This window comes from Larimichthys crocea, unplaced genomic scaffold, assembly GCF_000972845.2.
Source record: "Larimichthys crocea isolate SSNF unplaced genomic scaffold, L_crocea_2.0 scaffold33, whole genome shotgun sequence".
NCBI classification, from domain to species: Eukaryota; Metazoa; Chordata; class Actinopteri; family Sciaenidae; genus Larimichthys; species Larimichthys crocea.
In genome coordinates, this window is record NW_020854355.1 from 1,051 (window position 1) to 15,970 (window position 14,920).

The following is a 14,920-nucleotide window of genomic DNA, read 5'->3' on the forward strand; positions in this document are numbered from 1 at the left end:
GCAATTTTTTAAACACCTTACCTGGATACACAGTCATGTAAACAAAACAGTCTTTAAGACCATGACCCGGGGAAATCCCCATTCTAAAAACTGTGTTTACCTGATTGAGTGTCAGACCTGCGGACTGCAATACGTCGGGGAGACCAAAAACACGCTCCTCCAGCGCTTCACCCAACACAGATATAACATCCGTACGCGGAGAGAGACACACACACCCCTTGTCAGCCATTTTGTCTCCCATGGATGGTCGTCTGTTCGAGCCACAGTCCTCCAGAGGGATCCAAACTGGAATAATGCACAGAGAGTCAGAGCCGAGAGGGAATGGATCAGAAAATTGGGCACAATATTTCCTGAAGGTCTCAATTGAAAATAGGACTCACCTGAACCAGAACAGGATGGCCTGTGCATAGAGACTCGACACCGCTTCGTGGTGCCGAGTCTCACCCACTCTCCATGTCCTAACCCCTAGCCCCAACCCCAGCCTCGTCTTTCCGCTCCCTCTCCTTCCCTCTCCCCTCTATTGGGGGGTGATGGGTTGGGGAGGGGGACGCAGGGTTTGCCGAGCTGGCACGGTATTGGTGAAGATGTAGGCACACCTCCCTTTACTGAACACTCTGTCCCCTCTTCTCGACCTTGTCTTCTCCGTTCTCGGCCGACTCCTGTCCGGCTTATAGTGTTGATGCAGTGATCCAGTGCCCCCCCCCTTCCTCCCACCCGACACCAGTAGTGCACAGTGAGGGGTGGTTGCCTGAGCAACATGCGCCGGCCAGTGCCTTGCCCTTGACTCCCTACACCAAACCGCGCGTGTTGTCGGACCACAAGGGGGGAGTCATTGAGATAATTTACCTTCCCCTAACCCCCTAAGCAGATAATTATAATAAAAAAATATAAAAATAAATAAACAAAACACATATCTATAAGTCCATGTTAACTACTCATTTATTCACCTCATACATTTTATATATTTCTTAATTATTTTTTTTAACTTATCAATTACAGGCTTATAGACCAGAATTCATTGCTGGAAAGCCCATAATGCATTGTTACAATAGACCAAGATGCAATCACTTTTCAAGCAGAAAATCACTAACGAGGTTATACTAGGACTAAGAAAACAAACTGAAAATCACTCTTAAGCAAAGTAACAAAACCAGAAGACCTGACAATGGCAATGGTATGGATAAAGCACTTGTTCTCTGACACATGGGACAAGACCATGTGTCATAACCCTAACTGGCATGAGGGTAGAGACAGGTAATCCAAGGGTGGGAAAACAGACAAAAGGGAGAAAGACAGGAAGTGGAACCAAAATAAAACAACCAATCACAAGACAACATAGACACGAGACAAAACTGAATGAATTAACTTAACAAAGTTTCCTGGACATGACAAACCAGTAAGAATCAACTCCAAATGGCCTGAAACATGTTCCTTAATGGTTTTTGGGAGAAGGATAATGTGAAAGAACTAACAATGTTTTGAGATAACTGTTTAATAACAACAAAATGAGGCAACATGTTGAGTGAGAATAGTTTTAATTATGTTAAATGTCTTCATAACAAATACTGACCTTTAATAAATGCACACTTCTATCTGCTGACATCTACATTTCATTACTACAATATTGAGATTTTACAATTATTAAGTACCAAAACTTGATTACATGCTGATGTGGTGATTGTTAACATGTCTGTTTACATTATGAATCGTCTGATCAATCAAAACATATTCCTAAACAATTCAAATTTATCAGATTAGGGTTAGTGTTGGGGTTAAAATGATCACAGAATGGTTGGTTGGTTGGTTAGTTAGAATGGTTCGTTAGTTTGATCAGTCATCTATGTTTGTGAGCAAACAATGAAATACAAACTTCAAAACTTACACAACTGTGTGTGTGTGCATGCATGCATGTGTGTTATGTAGTTATGTAGTCATGCGACTCTCCTCAACCATCTGGTGCTGTTCATTGTCATCATCATCATCATCATCATCATCATCAGTGGGGGGGCGAGTACGCTTAAAGAAACCCAGCTACAAACACATAAATTTTCATTAATGTTTGTTGTAAAGGTAGAAACCAGACCAGACTGCATTGATAAATATATGTAAACACATACATTGTACATGTACACACATAAATGTACACACGGTTTACAGTATGTAATATAAATACATTCAGTATGCAATATAAATATATACAGTAGGTAATATGTTATTGACTTGTTAACACATGTATATATTGTTACCTTCCAGAAGATGACACAGAGCATGCTCAGGAGGAGGAGTCCTGAGATGATTGACAGGATGATGTAGCCAATAGGAACGTCTTTCTCTCCATCAGGAGGACGCCACAACACACTGAGCTGAGTCTGCACACATGCGGTACAAACACACTGTCACATTGGTCGTAACTGTGTGTGTGTGTGTGTTTGTGTGTGTGTGTGTGTGTGTGTACCTGTGTGTGTCCACCTGGCAGCAGCAATGGTTGGACCTTTGATGATGCATTGATGACATCATAAAAGGCGGAGGAAACAAGCTCATAGTTCAGGTAGGAAGTCTGTGGTAACAAGATGACATCATCACCTGTGTGTGTGTGTGTGTGTGTGTGTGTGTGTGTGTGTGCATGTGCGTGTGTGTGTGTGTGTACCTGTACAAGCGTGTGTGTCCACAGTCTGGCTGAAATTCTGACAACAGCGCTGAAGCCCCGCCTCAATGCTGTGACATCACACACAAACCTGACACACCCTGTCTCACTGCTGCTGCAGTTCTACACACACACACACACATCTTGAGTTTCTAATCAATCAAACAGCTGATTAATAAAATATTCATATTAATGGGATCAAAGATAATATATGCAAATTTACTAGATGAACAGTTTGACTGAGGACATTCATCTCCTCCTGCTGGACCAACGGAAGAACTACAGGCAAGCTGGAGGAGTTACCACGGAGCTGCAGACAGACAGGTCAGAGAGAGAGGGGTTTAGGGTTAGATAGATAGATAGATAGATAGATAGATAGATAGATAGATATGTGTTGGACCTTGAAGGGGTCAATCTGCGACATGTTCAAGGTCTTGCACATCAGTGATTCTTCTGACGCACTCGAAAACACGTAGAGCAGGAAGTGATGTCGCCAGGTGGAGGGGAAGTCCACTGTCAGTCGGGCGTTGACCGCACTGGGACCGTAGTTCCTCAACTACACTCCAACATCATCAACAAGATCAAACAGGTTCATTTAGCATCTAAGCAATGCTAAATGGGTTGGCATCAGGTTAGCATCACAGAGCTTCCTTATTGTTATTAATGGATTGGTTGTCTGAACTAGTTCCAGGACCTCCTACAGACTGAGTAGTTTCTTCCTTAGGAGGTGTGTTCTCCTGGAGGGACTATATAGCACATCTGCCTGGAAATGCCTCAGGATCCCCCAGTAGGACCTAGAATGCGTTTCTTGGGAGAGGGATATCGCTAACACCCTGCTGAACATGCGCCCACTGCCACCCAACCCCAGATAAAAGGAAGTGGATGGATAAATGGTCCCAGGTCACAGTTGCAGCAGACTGCCCAACAGAGTCTAGATCTCCATCAATCCAAACACCACCCACCTGGTGCTCACCTATGAAGTCCTTTCCCAGGCTATGTACAAGGACCATAATCCAGATTACTTCAACTACAAGGATTTATTCAGGACTTAGTATGATCACTCACCCAGAACCAGGAGTTACTGTGAATCAACAGAACCTGCCTCACCTCATAAACATGTTCCACCAGTGGACCCACTTCCTCTAAATTATCAGGATGCATTGCAGGCTGCCAGTCAGGGAGGGGCAGGAGAACTTCTGGAGGGGAGGAGCCTCTAGAACCACAAAGGGACATCATCATGTTCATCATAGTTTAGTGTCATTGTGTTCATCGTGGGTTAGTGTCATTATGTCTACAAACCAAAGACCAGATCTAAGACCAGAAACTGTCTTTACCCTCTGATCTCCAATGACACCTCCGCTTTCACCTGAACCTTCACTAGGACCTCGTTACTGCTGTGATTCACCTGGTTCTTACTGAGAGACAGACAGGTAGAGAGAGTCAGACAGGCAGGCAGACAGACAGGCAGACAGACAGGCAGACAGACAGACAGTACCTCCTGATCCTGAGGTTAAATGTGATGTGACTCTCAACTTCCTCCAGATGACCGACGCTGAATAGAAGACCCGTCTGCAGCTACAGACAGACAGACAGACAGACTTACATACTTTGTGTGTGGACCACTGTGTGTTACTGTCTGTTATTATGTGTTACTGTGTGTATGTTACTGTGTGTCCTCGTTTCATGGGGTTTCCAAGGTCACAGGTCACGATGACACTGTGATTCTGTTTCCTTTGAACACACACTGGTCTGTGAACACCCTGCAGATAACAAAGACGAACATCACATGTTATAAACATGTCTGTGTGTGTGCATGCGTGCATGTGTGTGTGTGTGTGTGTCACCTGACTGCTCTGGAAGTGTGTATGTTTAGGGATTTGGACCACCAGCTCTGTCTCGTATGCTCCTTCACCATCGTTCTCTGCTGACACCAACAACAACACAGACTGATCCCCACCAACAAGCACGAAGTCTGACAGGCTGCAACACACACACAGACACATAAAAAACACATACACACACACAACGGTTAGAAGATTGTGGTCAGTATGTACATACTGATGATGTGGTGTGCTTGTTAATAAAGTTTATTGATGATGTGTTTTGTTTTTATTAGCTTACGGTTCAGCTCTCAGCTTCAGATCAGGAACACAGATGTTGTCATCTCCACAGTCCAGAATAATCCTGGTCTACACACAAGCCACACACATATATGATGAAGATAAATACATTTAGGTTCACATACGGTTTAGATTTAGGTTCAGTTTACATGCACTCACCCATCAACTTCACTTTAGACTGGATTTATTAAGTCCAGTTCAGACTGGACAAATAAAGCAGTCCAGGTACACCACAGACCAGATCCTGAATAAAGTCCTGAATATTCTGGACCTCATCACCCAACCAGGAAACTAGATCATGGTTCAGATAATGAAGAGCAGGTAAACACAGGTGTGTATCTAAGACTGACCTGTGCAGCAGCGTGTGTCTGTCCATGCAGCAAGGCATGCTGGGTAGTGTTGAGGATGCTGACATTGACAGTGATGAAGATTGGACTCAACTTATCCTGGATATCCTCTTCAGACTGCAAACAGACATGCACACTCAGTTGTCTGTCTTATTTTCTTCTTCCTGTGTTTTTTTTCTGTCACTCACCCTAAGGTAGGCAGTCTGATTAATGCAAGCCACGCCCACCTCCCTCTGAACCATCAGCTTTATCATGTCCTGTGGCTGATTGGTCGACAGCAGCAGAGTCCGTCTTGCCATTGGTTGCTTCATCTTATCCAGCTGTAGCTCCACTCCCAGTGCTGCCTCAACCAATCAGCAGTCAATCAGAAAGAGCAGCCGGAGTATGGGTCAGATTTCAGGTGGATGATGTACTTTTGTACCTGTGCAGTGTTATTTACCTGTCTCCCGTGGAATTATGTGACCTGACACGTAGATGCACATCTGGACATCAAAACTGAGGAAGAGCATTTTAAAGTTTATTTGTCACTGTTCATCCAGAAGATTTCAGCTTAAAACTTCCCAATGACTCCAGGACTTCTCTAAGGCAGTCTGGAACCACCGCAAGGACCCTCTTCAATCTCTCAAGTACCCAAGCAGCTTTTAAAGGATCCAGAAAAGCTAAAATAAGGGTTAGGGATAGGATTTTTATCAAGGCAAGAACCCCTAGAACACTGCCAAGAAGTCTAACAGGACTATAAAGGAGCACAGAAATATTTCAAAGACCCTAGGATTCTCTAAAGGACTCCCTGAATCTCTTTAAAGATCGGTCGAATTTAATCCCTGGGCCCCCTGCAGCAAGGACTGAGCCTTCGTACATGGGGCAGCTGCTCTACCAACTGAGCTAAACAACAGACCAACCCTCAGACGAACCCTTTTGATGCATTTGAGTGGAAATCATGTTACAGACAGTTCACCTACACCTCCATCAATGAGTTCATCCTCACTTTATCACCATTTTATATGTTGTTGCCACCATAGGGACAGACTGCAGTGTATCATCCATCTGCCATGTCTTCAGGACCTGTAACCCTGCAGTACCTGTACGATTGCTGACCCCTCTCACTCCAGAGACAAACTCTTTGAGACACTTCCCTCTGACAGGAGGCTGTGGTCCATTAGGACTGTTTTTGACAGCTACTAACTCTGACTGGTTGTTTTGGTTGAGACGTGGTGGATTTGTTAGTTAGTTACCATGACACAGGTGTGTTTTCTCGATTACACCGTTTGACCTCTGGATTCAGGAAGTCCGGCAGCAAAGAGAGCAAAACTCTGGTCCGGATCACTGCTTGGGATCTGAACACAAACACAAAAATGTATTTTTTGTCACAGTATAATTATGTTATCATCATGTTATTTACACAGTTTATTTCAAATAAACATTTTGGTTCTTTTGAACTTGACGACCTCTTTAGGACTGTTTAGGACACAACAGGATTCAGATATGTCAGATCTGTGACCTTTCTTTAGGTTTAATAACCTCCTACCTGTAGACCAGAGCTCGATCTGCAGCCCATGCTCCCACGAGCAGGTCTACGAACACAAAAAGACAGACATTGATAATCAATTAGTGATTATTTATCTGCATTAATGCTTTATGTCTGAACATACCTGGGTAACCATTCCCGTCTATGTCAGTCCCGCCTCTCAGAGTGAAGCCGAATGCTGTCCTGCTGCTAGGCAATGGGCTGTCAATCACCTGGGAGGGTATGGCTGACAGACCGTTGCTGTTGCCAAGGTAAATAAACACCTGTCCCTGCTCATGGTCACCTGACCAGGGAGCCCCGACAGCAACATCTGTAGAAATACCGTCAGACGGTTTGGTTACCTGACAGTTAGCTTCTTTAGCTAATGCCTCATGGTTGATGTTTGCTGAAAGACACATTAACACATGTAGGGATCAAACCAGGGGCTCGTAGTTAGCATAAAATGCTGCTAAGAGTTGTAGCTAAGATGCTAAGCTAATGCTGGAACTTTGTCAGCCATTTTCGATTTCAGATCAGTAAGCATTGGTTACTGTGGTTACCGTGGTAACCGTCCATGTCAACATCACCCAGCACAGCAAGGGCGGAGCCAAACCGCCCATACACAGAGAAGCCGATCAGTGATTGGTCAGGTTGGGAGGAGAAGGAGATGTGTCTTCTCTGCAGGTACAAAACCACCTGAGAAATAGTGCAAAAGTACTTGTAGTATGAAACTGAGAGAAAAACAAGAAGAACAAGAAGAAGAACAACAACAACAAGGACCTGTCCTCTCTCCTGCAGCTGCTCTGTAACTCGGTCCATGAAAAGAGGAGCTCCGATCAGGACATCGTCTAAACTGAACACAGAAAGACTTGCACTGTTAGATCAAAATCTTAATTCTGATACAGACTTTGTTAGTACTGTTAGATGCTGGTTCCATGCTCCGTCTGTCTGTTCTCACCCGTCACTGTTGAAGTCAGCAACAGCCACACTGTGTCCAAAGTATGACGCCACCTACAGGAGACACCACAGGTTCAGATTCAGGTTTAGGTCCAAACTTTGAAGGGTGCATGAACCTTACTAATAATATCACACTCTCACCTGAGCCCCCTGGAAACTGTGAGAGACTATCAGGGATCCATAACTCCTGCCATCGTAGATCCTCACCTGTGAACACAGATAGAGGAACAGAGTTCATAAGGACTCTGAGTACCAGAGTCCAGAATAATGCAGGGAAAGAGAGTTCAGAAGAACCCAGAGGAACAGTCAAAAATAATTCAGAAGAACAGTCCAGAACAGGGGTCTCCAAACTGTTCCACAAAGGGCCGGTGTGGCTGCAAGTTTTACTTCCAACCACACACCAGACTTGACTCATTTAATCAACTGATCTCAGTCTTCAGAGAGTTGATTGGTCAAACTGTGTGCTCTTGGTTGGTTGGAACAAAAACCTGCAGCCACACCGGCCTTTGTGGAACAGTTTGGAGACCCCTGGTCCAGAATAACCCAGAGAAAGAGAGAGTCCTTATACCATGGTCTGGGTGAATACTCAATTATGATTGGCTGGAGTGTGTAGGTTAAAAAGTGTTAATTTACACCTAGGAAAGACATTCCGGTCAAATTGCCTGATGACAGTTCTCAATTATTGCGCTTGCTCAAGCACTAGATGGTAGCCATGGCAACAGAGACTCAATTTTATTCCACAGTTTATTCATCACAATTAAACAATTACTATTAAATAGTCCACTCACGATTTTAACTCTAAAACACATTAAAGTATTATTATTTGATTAAATATTTCTTTCTTTCATGAGTGACTATGGTATAAGTGGGATAATGCCCGACGAGGTGTCCATTAACAGAAATGAATGGACTGTGTCGAATGTCTCCACGTCGTCCATTCATTTCTGTTAATGGACACCTCATTGGGCATTATCCCTTACATAAGAGACAGAGACCAGAAGAACCTAGAGGAAAAGAGTCCTGAAGAACCCAGAGGAAGAGTCTTACTGTTCCTGCTGTGTTCCTGTCATTTGGAACACCAACCAGATAATCTGAAAAACAAAAACAGTGATTAGTAATGATTGATGGTGTCATTAATTTGACTGACACTAATTAATCAGGTTAATTGCAAACTCAACTAATCTATAAATTATTTTCACAGACCTGGTGTAGAATCTCCAGTCAGCTGACCACTGGCCACAGAGTAACCTGACAAACAAACAGTTTTTAGAACATAACTCAAATGATTCTAGGAAATTTTATTTCTAACCAAATTTGAAAATAAAAGCTCTGCTCAGCTCTACTTACCGCGGTAAAGGTCATAACCTCCTCTCTCATCTGACTGGCTGACGCCAGTTACATATGGGATAGGATCGTTGCTCTTCCCACTAGCAGTAATGTCACTTACACCCACTGTGATGACCTGACCTGAAATCAACATGATGGTCATTAATGGTGATGTAAGCAGTGATGTTAGATCTAGTTACCTATCAGCAGTGATGTTAGCACACTCAGGTGGATCACATGTGAATGTAGACATGATATTCTGACATCATTGGTGGTGAAGGAAGTTTATCCATAAAAACAGTGACATCACCTCCTCAGTCACAAACATTAATTATGTAATTATGATGAAATAAAAACTGATGTGAGCTCCTTCAGAGACGAGCTTGCCCAGCAGATGAACAGTGAACCTGTTTTAATGCTGAATTTTGCAGGATTTACTGACATCTAGTGGTGTAATTACTGATCAGTTATGAATAATTGAGTTATGAATATTATTAATGTGACATTCTGGAACTTCTGGAATTAATCTGAAATAAATAAATATGTTTGCCTTGTATAAATCTTAATGTTTACACGCCGACAAAGTGTTGATAGGGCACTTAAAGGAGGCAGATGGTGAGCCTCCACCTTGGTGATAATGCTAGTGTTTCCATGGTTACAGCATCATGTTTCAACATTTGCAATTAATTTCCTTTTGCTTAAATGATCAAAATCTAACAGTAACTCTGCTGTAGATATTAAAATATCAAATCAATTATTGATGTCATGAAATAAATTCAGAGCCTGTTCCCTTCTTCGTATTCTTCTTCTTTTATATACTTTTCCTAACCCTGGTCACACAATTGTATTCTGAGACAGAACACAAAACAAACAATAATCATGCAGTGATAATCTGACATCATGACGTAACTCATAATTCATGGTGTAATGTCTCTTTTGGACCAGCAGGTGGCTCTACTCACCCTGGAAATAAAAGCTTCCTGGAGCCCCAAGCATCAGCCGACCCTCCTACACACACACACACACACACACACACACACACACACAGAGTAAGTAACAAACATGTCTGCCTGTTGTAAGATCAATTAAAATAACTGAACTGAAATTTTAATTAATAAATTGGTATCTTGTTAAGTATGCAGCACTACAGAGGAGTGTAGATGTGACTCCGCCTACAAACCTTGGTGATGTCAATGCTGAAGCCAACCTCACAGTAGCGCTGGTCATTTCCTAGACAATGAGAGAGACGAGTGGCCGACACATACTCATCATGAAAGTATTGCATTCTGGGATTGTTGGTGGGGGAAGTATTCAGTTACATTAAAAGTACTGCATTTTAAATCTATATTTATTTATGTGTTTCATATGTAAATATATATTTTTACATATAAATCTATGTATTTTTTAACCTATGTGATCATCAATCGTGTGGCGTGTTGTGTCACGAACATGTGACTTCTGCGTGCCGTCATGATGACAATTCTTACTGTTGTCCATGCGTTTGTAGTCTTCCTCCAACATGTTTCCTCTGCAGGGGGAGAAGGGCGTCGACATTCCTGTCCTCTGGTCCAACAGGAAGCAGTTCCCCACAGGTGTTTGCCCTGACTCTGCTCCTTGTCTCTGAACGTTCCAATGAAAGAGTGGTGCACACGCCTGGTGGTCAACACATTCACACTCTGAGTGTGTTGCTACAATTCAATCACTCACACAGCCTTATGAGCCAATGAGGTGTGTAATCTCACCAGTAAGTGTGTGTTGGTGACTGATCGAACCGAAGCTCCAAACCACTGCCCACTCTTGAAGGTGTGAAACAACAGCTCTGAGCTTCTGTAGACCTCATCACCTGTGACAGGACATCCACATTCATCACAGATAGCTGGCTAACTGACACCAATGATTGGACAAGGAGAGAGGTCAGAAACTCACCTTCCAGGTCAAAGTTGATGATGTCACAGGTCCCACCCTCAGGTGACCAGGGGCAGAGGAACACTCCCCCTCCCTCCATCACTCCTGATTGGTTGGTGTTGGCTTTGGGAGCTCCAATAACAACAAATGATCTGCAATTCAAGGACCAAGGGGCTAATTTATCAAGTACCCCAAGAACCTCCTCACATATCTCAAAGAACTTATTTTTAACCCTTAACTGACCTTTAATGAATCCCTAACTAACCCTTTTTAACCCTTAGTAACAGCATATAAACAGCACTAAACTTCTTCCCTGGAGTTTCTGTCTCTGTCATCCAGCAGGTTCTCATGGATCATGGCTGCTGCTGTGGTCCTGCATGATGTCCACTACATAATTATTACTGTCATTATTGTTACCATATCTCGATTACACTTTATAGTTAGTTAATGTTTTGCTGCTGCTGTGCATCTGTGTCTCTCTATCTCTCTCTATTTATCTGTCCCCCTTTCTCTATCTGCCCCTCCCTATCTTTAACTCAGCTGGTCGAAATGCAGTTTATCATCTAACCAGAAGTGCAGAGTAGTAAAGTGCAAAAGTATGTACATATGAACAGGATATATGAATACAGTGCAGGTATGAATTCAATTAGGGGTGGGCGATATATCGAATATACTCGATATATCGCGGCTTGTTCTACGTGAGATGTATGAAATGACTATATCGCGACCATCGAGTACTTGTCACGTAAATGTTTTAAGCCGTCTGCATTTATTCTCGAGTTTTACCGTGTCACTCCTGGTGCTCCTCACAGCACACAGACACTGCCCCGCCCACCCAGAAAAATCCCCTGCGCACATGCGTACTTTTTGTTCAGGTGAGGAGAGAATGAAGACCCGAGCGAGTTCATTGAGATGGAGCGGACGACTTGGTTCCGAAGAAAAGCAACTGCGGTCACGCCAGCCGTCTCTCGTTTCGCGTGGTCACGTCAGCTGCTCCAATATTTTCAAGTGCGCCCTTATTGCGACTTTATGTTCAAATACTTTGAGAAAACTGGGAAAGTCACGCACTGCTTACTGCAGCGTGTGGCACTTCCGGTTTTCAAAATGAACGTGGGTGTTAAATTATTAAAGGTTTATTTATAAAATATGAAGAATGGTTAAAATTTGATTTAAAACAGTGTCTCATAAGCCAAGTATGATCCTCCACTACTTTAAAGCTCATATTTAATTAGAAATGCATTTAAAAATTCATTAAAAAATATGACAAGTGTTAAAATGCTATAAAAAGAGTACAAAACAACAACAACAAAAATATCGAGATATATATCGTGTATCGCGATATAGCTTAAAAATATCGAGATATTGGTTACAGGCCATATCGTGCAGCCCTAAATTCAATATGCTATAGGATATATACAGTGAATGAATACGTTATAGAATATATACAGTATATGAATATGTAAAGTATAAGCAGCAAGTACAGGTAGATGAACATATATTGTACAGTATAAACAGTTATTAAATATATAGTTATATAAGTAGTGCGTGGAACTGGAACTCATGGTGGAACTGTTGGGTCTCTGTAAATAATATTATAAAGAGTACAGTCTAGACCTGCTCTGCATGAAAAGTGTCATGAGATAACATTTGTTATGATATGGCACTATATAAATAAAATTGAATTGAATTGAAAATATTAACATAGTCTCCCTGTATATGTTTGTTTTTGCCTTCCTCTCCCTCTGACTGGCTCATACTAATTGCCTTCTTGGTTGGTTTTCATCATGAAGAGCGAGATTGGTCAGGATTAGCGTAAGAATGTCTGTCCTGTGGTTCTTAAGGAGGAACTTCTGACATCCTTGAAGAATTTCTTTTTTCCTTTAATTTGTCAGGGGGCAGTGGGGGGTGTTTCAGGAAAGGACCCAAATGCAGGCAGGTGTGGGTGCACAAAAGCTAACTTTAATAACCAAACAAAATGGTGAGGGATCAGGTGAAACAAATCAGGGGCAGGCGCGAATACAAAAAAGGTGAGAAACAAGACAGGAAGTAGAATAAGACAAGAAAGACAGGGTGGAACTACAAAATAAAACAGGAAACAGAAACAAACTCAAAACTGTAACATAATTAAAGAGTTCTTACTTGTTGTTAAAAGTGTGAAAGTCGACAGAGAATCCAAACAGACTTCCTGTTGTTCCGTTGAACATCACGGCTTCATTCAAGAGGTTCAGGCACACACACACACTAATACAAAGCAGCCCGCAGACACACCTGAACACATACATTACACCTGTCTGTCTGTCTGTCTGTCTGTCTGTCTGTCTGTCTGCCTGCCTGTGGAGACTGAAGCTGTTCTGAGTCCCTCTTATATATAAACCCTGTGTGTGTCTGTGTGTGTGTGTGGTGTTGACAGATGATTGACAGTTTGCTTTGTCAGTTTCTCCACACTGCGTCTGTTTTCTGTTGATAGAAGTTAAAAATAAAAGCGTGCTTATCTTTTTCTCAGGATGTCCTCCGTGGTGCGTTCAGAGACGTCTCTCCTGTCAGTTCATTTCACACTTACAGAAAACAACCTTGTGCCTTATTCACAGCTGGAAATGAACAGCTGTGTAACATCAGAAGTCTCAACAAAGAGAAGAAAGATTCAGTATTGATTTAATTCTTATGTCCAGACTAGTTAATTACTCAGATGCTACTCACAAGTACACAAATATCAGTTTTATTTAGAAAAAGGTGCAATAATTAAATGGTTATTGATTAGGCAGAGTCATCAGGACAGAAACATGATTTAATGTTGTGAACATAAAACTGGACTAATGTTCTGCAGGTTCTGGAGTTTGTAAAATAATGCATGACGTATGAATGAATAATTCTGTGTGTTGAACAGATGCTAAGCTGCCATTGATGAAATATCTACATCAGGGATTTCAAACCGGGGATCCAATCTGGCCTGCAGGCTGACTTTGCAAAGTGTAAAAATTATGTTAAAAGTTCAGTGTATAACATTTAAGGGGAGCTATTGACAGACAGTTAGTGTATAATACTAGATACACACTAGAAAATAAGAATTGTTATATTCATGTTACCTTAGAATGAGACTTTAAATCTACAGAGGGAGCAAGTCATCTTCCACTGTTGAACCACCATCTTTCTGCAGCAGCCCAGAATGGACAAACCAAACACTGACTCTACATTGGACCTTTAACATTCATCAGGAGTTCTGGCAAACGTAGTTTCTCATTTATGCTTAAAATGAGAGGGCGGGGTGAGGGGTATTCAGTCAGTTGCATTCTGCAAATTCACCACTAGATGCCACTTCAATGAAAGTAGCTGCTGTTTTACATTTGTCCACTGGGGGTCGCACACAACACTGCCAGGCAAGCTAACTGTTGTTGAGTTATTATTGTCTATTTGTAAGTGTTTTGGGGAGGCCAAAGATGAGTATTTGGCTCAAGAGGTGGGAAAAAATGAAGGACAGGATCTGTAGATGTTGATCTGATGTTCAGAGGTCTGGTGGCTGCACGTCCTAAAGTGCAGTTCACATTTTATAAAATGGTGTCAGGCAGAAGAGTTTGTTTCTGTTTGAATGAAAAATTGAAAAAATAAAGGTCTAGTTAAAGTTAAAGGTCTCTCTCTGTCTGTCTGTCTGTCTGTCTGTCTGTCTCTGTGTATGTTTGTTTCTATGTCTCTGTCTGTCTCTCTGTCTGTTTGTTTCTATGTCTCTCTCTGTCTGTCTGTCTGTCTGTCTGTCTGTCTGTCCCTCTCTCTCTCTCTCTGTTTGTTTCTATGTCTCTGTCTGCCTGTCTGTCTCTCTGTTTGTTTCTATGTCTCTGTCTGTCTGTCTGTCTGTCTCTTTGTCTGCCTATCTGTCTGTCTCTCTCTCTCAGTTTGTTTCTATGTCTGTCTGCCTGTCTGTCTCTCTGTTTGTTTCTATGTCTGTCTGCCTGTCTGTCTCTCTGTTTGTTTCTATGTCTCTGTCTGCCTGTCTGTCTCTCTGTTTGTTTCTATGTCTGTCTGTCTGTCTGTCTGTCTCTCTCCCTCACTCTCTGTATGTCTCTCTGTCTGTCTGTCTCTCTCCCTCACTCTCTGTATGTCTCTCTGTCTGCCTGTCTGCCTGTTT

General features: G+C 42.4%; 1 protein-coding gene across 8 annotated transcripts; it reads right to left on the minus strand.

The window, feature by feature from the left end:
- Nucleotides 1-1,516: 1,516 nt before the first annotated feature.
- Nucleotides 1,517-13,156, minus strand: itga2b (integrin, alpha 2b). 8 transcript variants are annotated; one of them, XM_027276272.1, is made up of 31 exons: nucleotides 12,943-13,156; nucleotides 10,825-10,955; nucleotides 10,641-10,741; nucleotides 10,386-10,518; nucleotides 10,079-10,128; nucleotides 9,861-9,906; nucleotides 8,920-9,039; nucleotides 8,776-8,820; nucleotides 8,620-8,663; nucleotides 7,714-7,779; nucleotides 7,574-7,626; nucleotides 7,396-7,468; nucleotides 7,176-7,311; nucleotides 6,761-7,021; nucleotides 6,637-6,682; nucleotides 6,344-6,445; nucleotides 5,551-5,606; nucleotides 5,300-5,451; nucleotides 5,115-5,228; nucleotides 4,766-4,833; nucleotides 4,489-4,624; nucleotides 4,312-4,404; nucleotides 4,140-4,219; nucleotides 3,979-4,059; nucleotides 3,752-3,857; nucleotides 3,045-3,200; nucleotides 2,868-2,954; nucleotides 2,648-2,767; nucleotides 2,456-2,557; nucleotides 2,247-2,369; nucleotides 1,517-2,031 (listed from the first exon to the last, which is right to left on the minus strand). In XM_027276272.1, the coding sequence occupies exons 1-31, from the start codon at nucleotides 13,083-13,085 to the stop codon at nucleotides 1,924-1,926; spliced, it is 3,132 nt and encodes a 1,043-aa protein (XP_027132073.1). In that variant the 5' UTR covers nucleotides 13,086-13,156; the 3' UTR covers nucleotides 1,517-1,923. The 8 variants fall into 8 exon arrangements, with proteins under 8 accessions (XP_027132073.1, XP_027132074.1, XP_027132076.1 ...); XM_027276273.1 differs by having other exon boundaries at nucleotides 8,656-8,663; nucleotides 10,386-10,551; XM_027276275.1 differs by having other exon boundaries at nucleotides 6,761-6,946; nucleotides 10,386-10,551.
- Between the last annotated feature and the right edge of the window lie 1,764 nt (nucleotides 13,157-14,920).

Excerpts from the sequence above, each read along its gene's own strand:
- itga2b (XM_027276271.1), bottom strand. The coding sequence starts at position 13,085 with ATGTATGTGTTCAGGTGTGTCTGCGGGCTGCTTTGTATTAGTGTGTGT. Across the intron at positions 7,022-7,175 it reads TGACATGGACGGTTACCACG|CAAACATCAACCATGAGGCA; the intron begins GTAACCACAGTA and ends TGTGTCTTTCAG. Across the intron at positions 5,452-5,550 it reads CATAATTCCACGGGAGACAG|CACTGGGAGTGGAGCTACAG; the intron begins GTAAATAACACT and ends TGGTTGAGGCAG.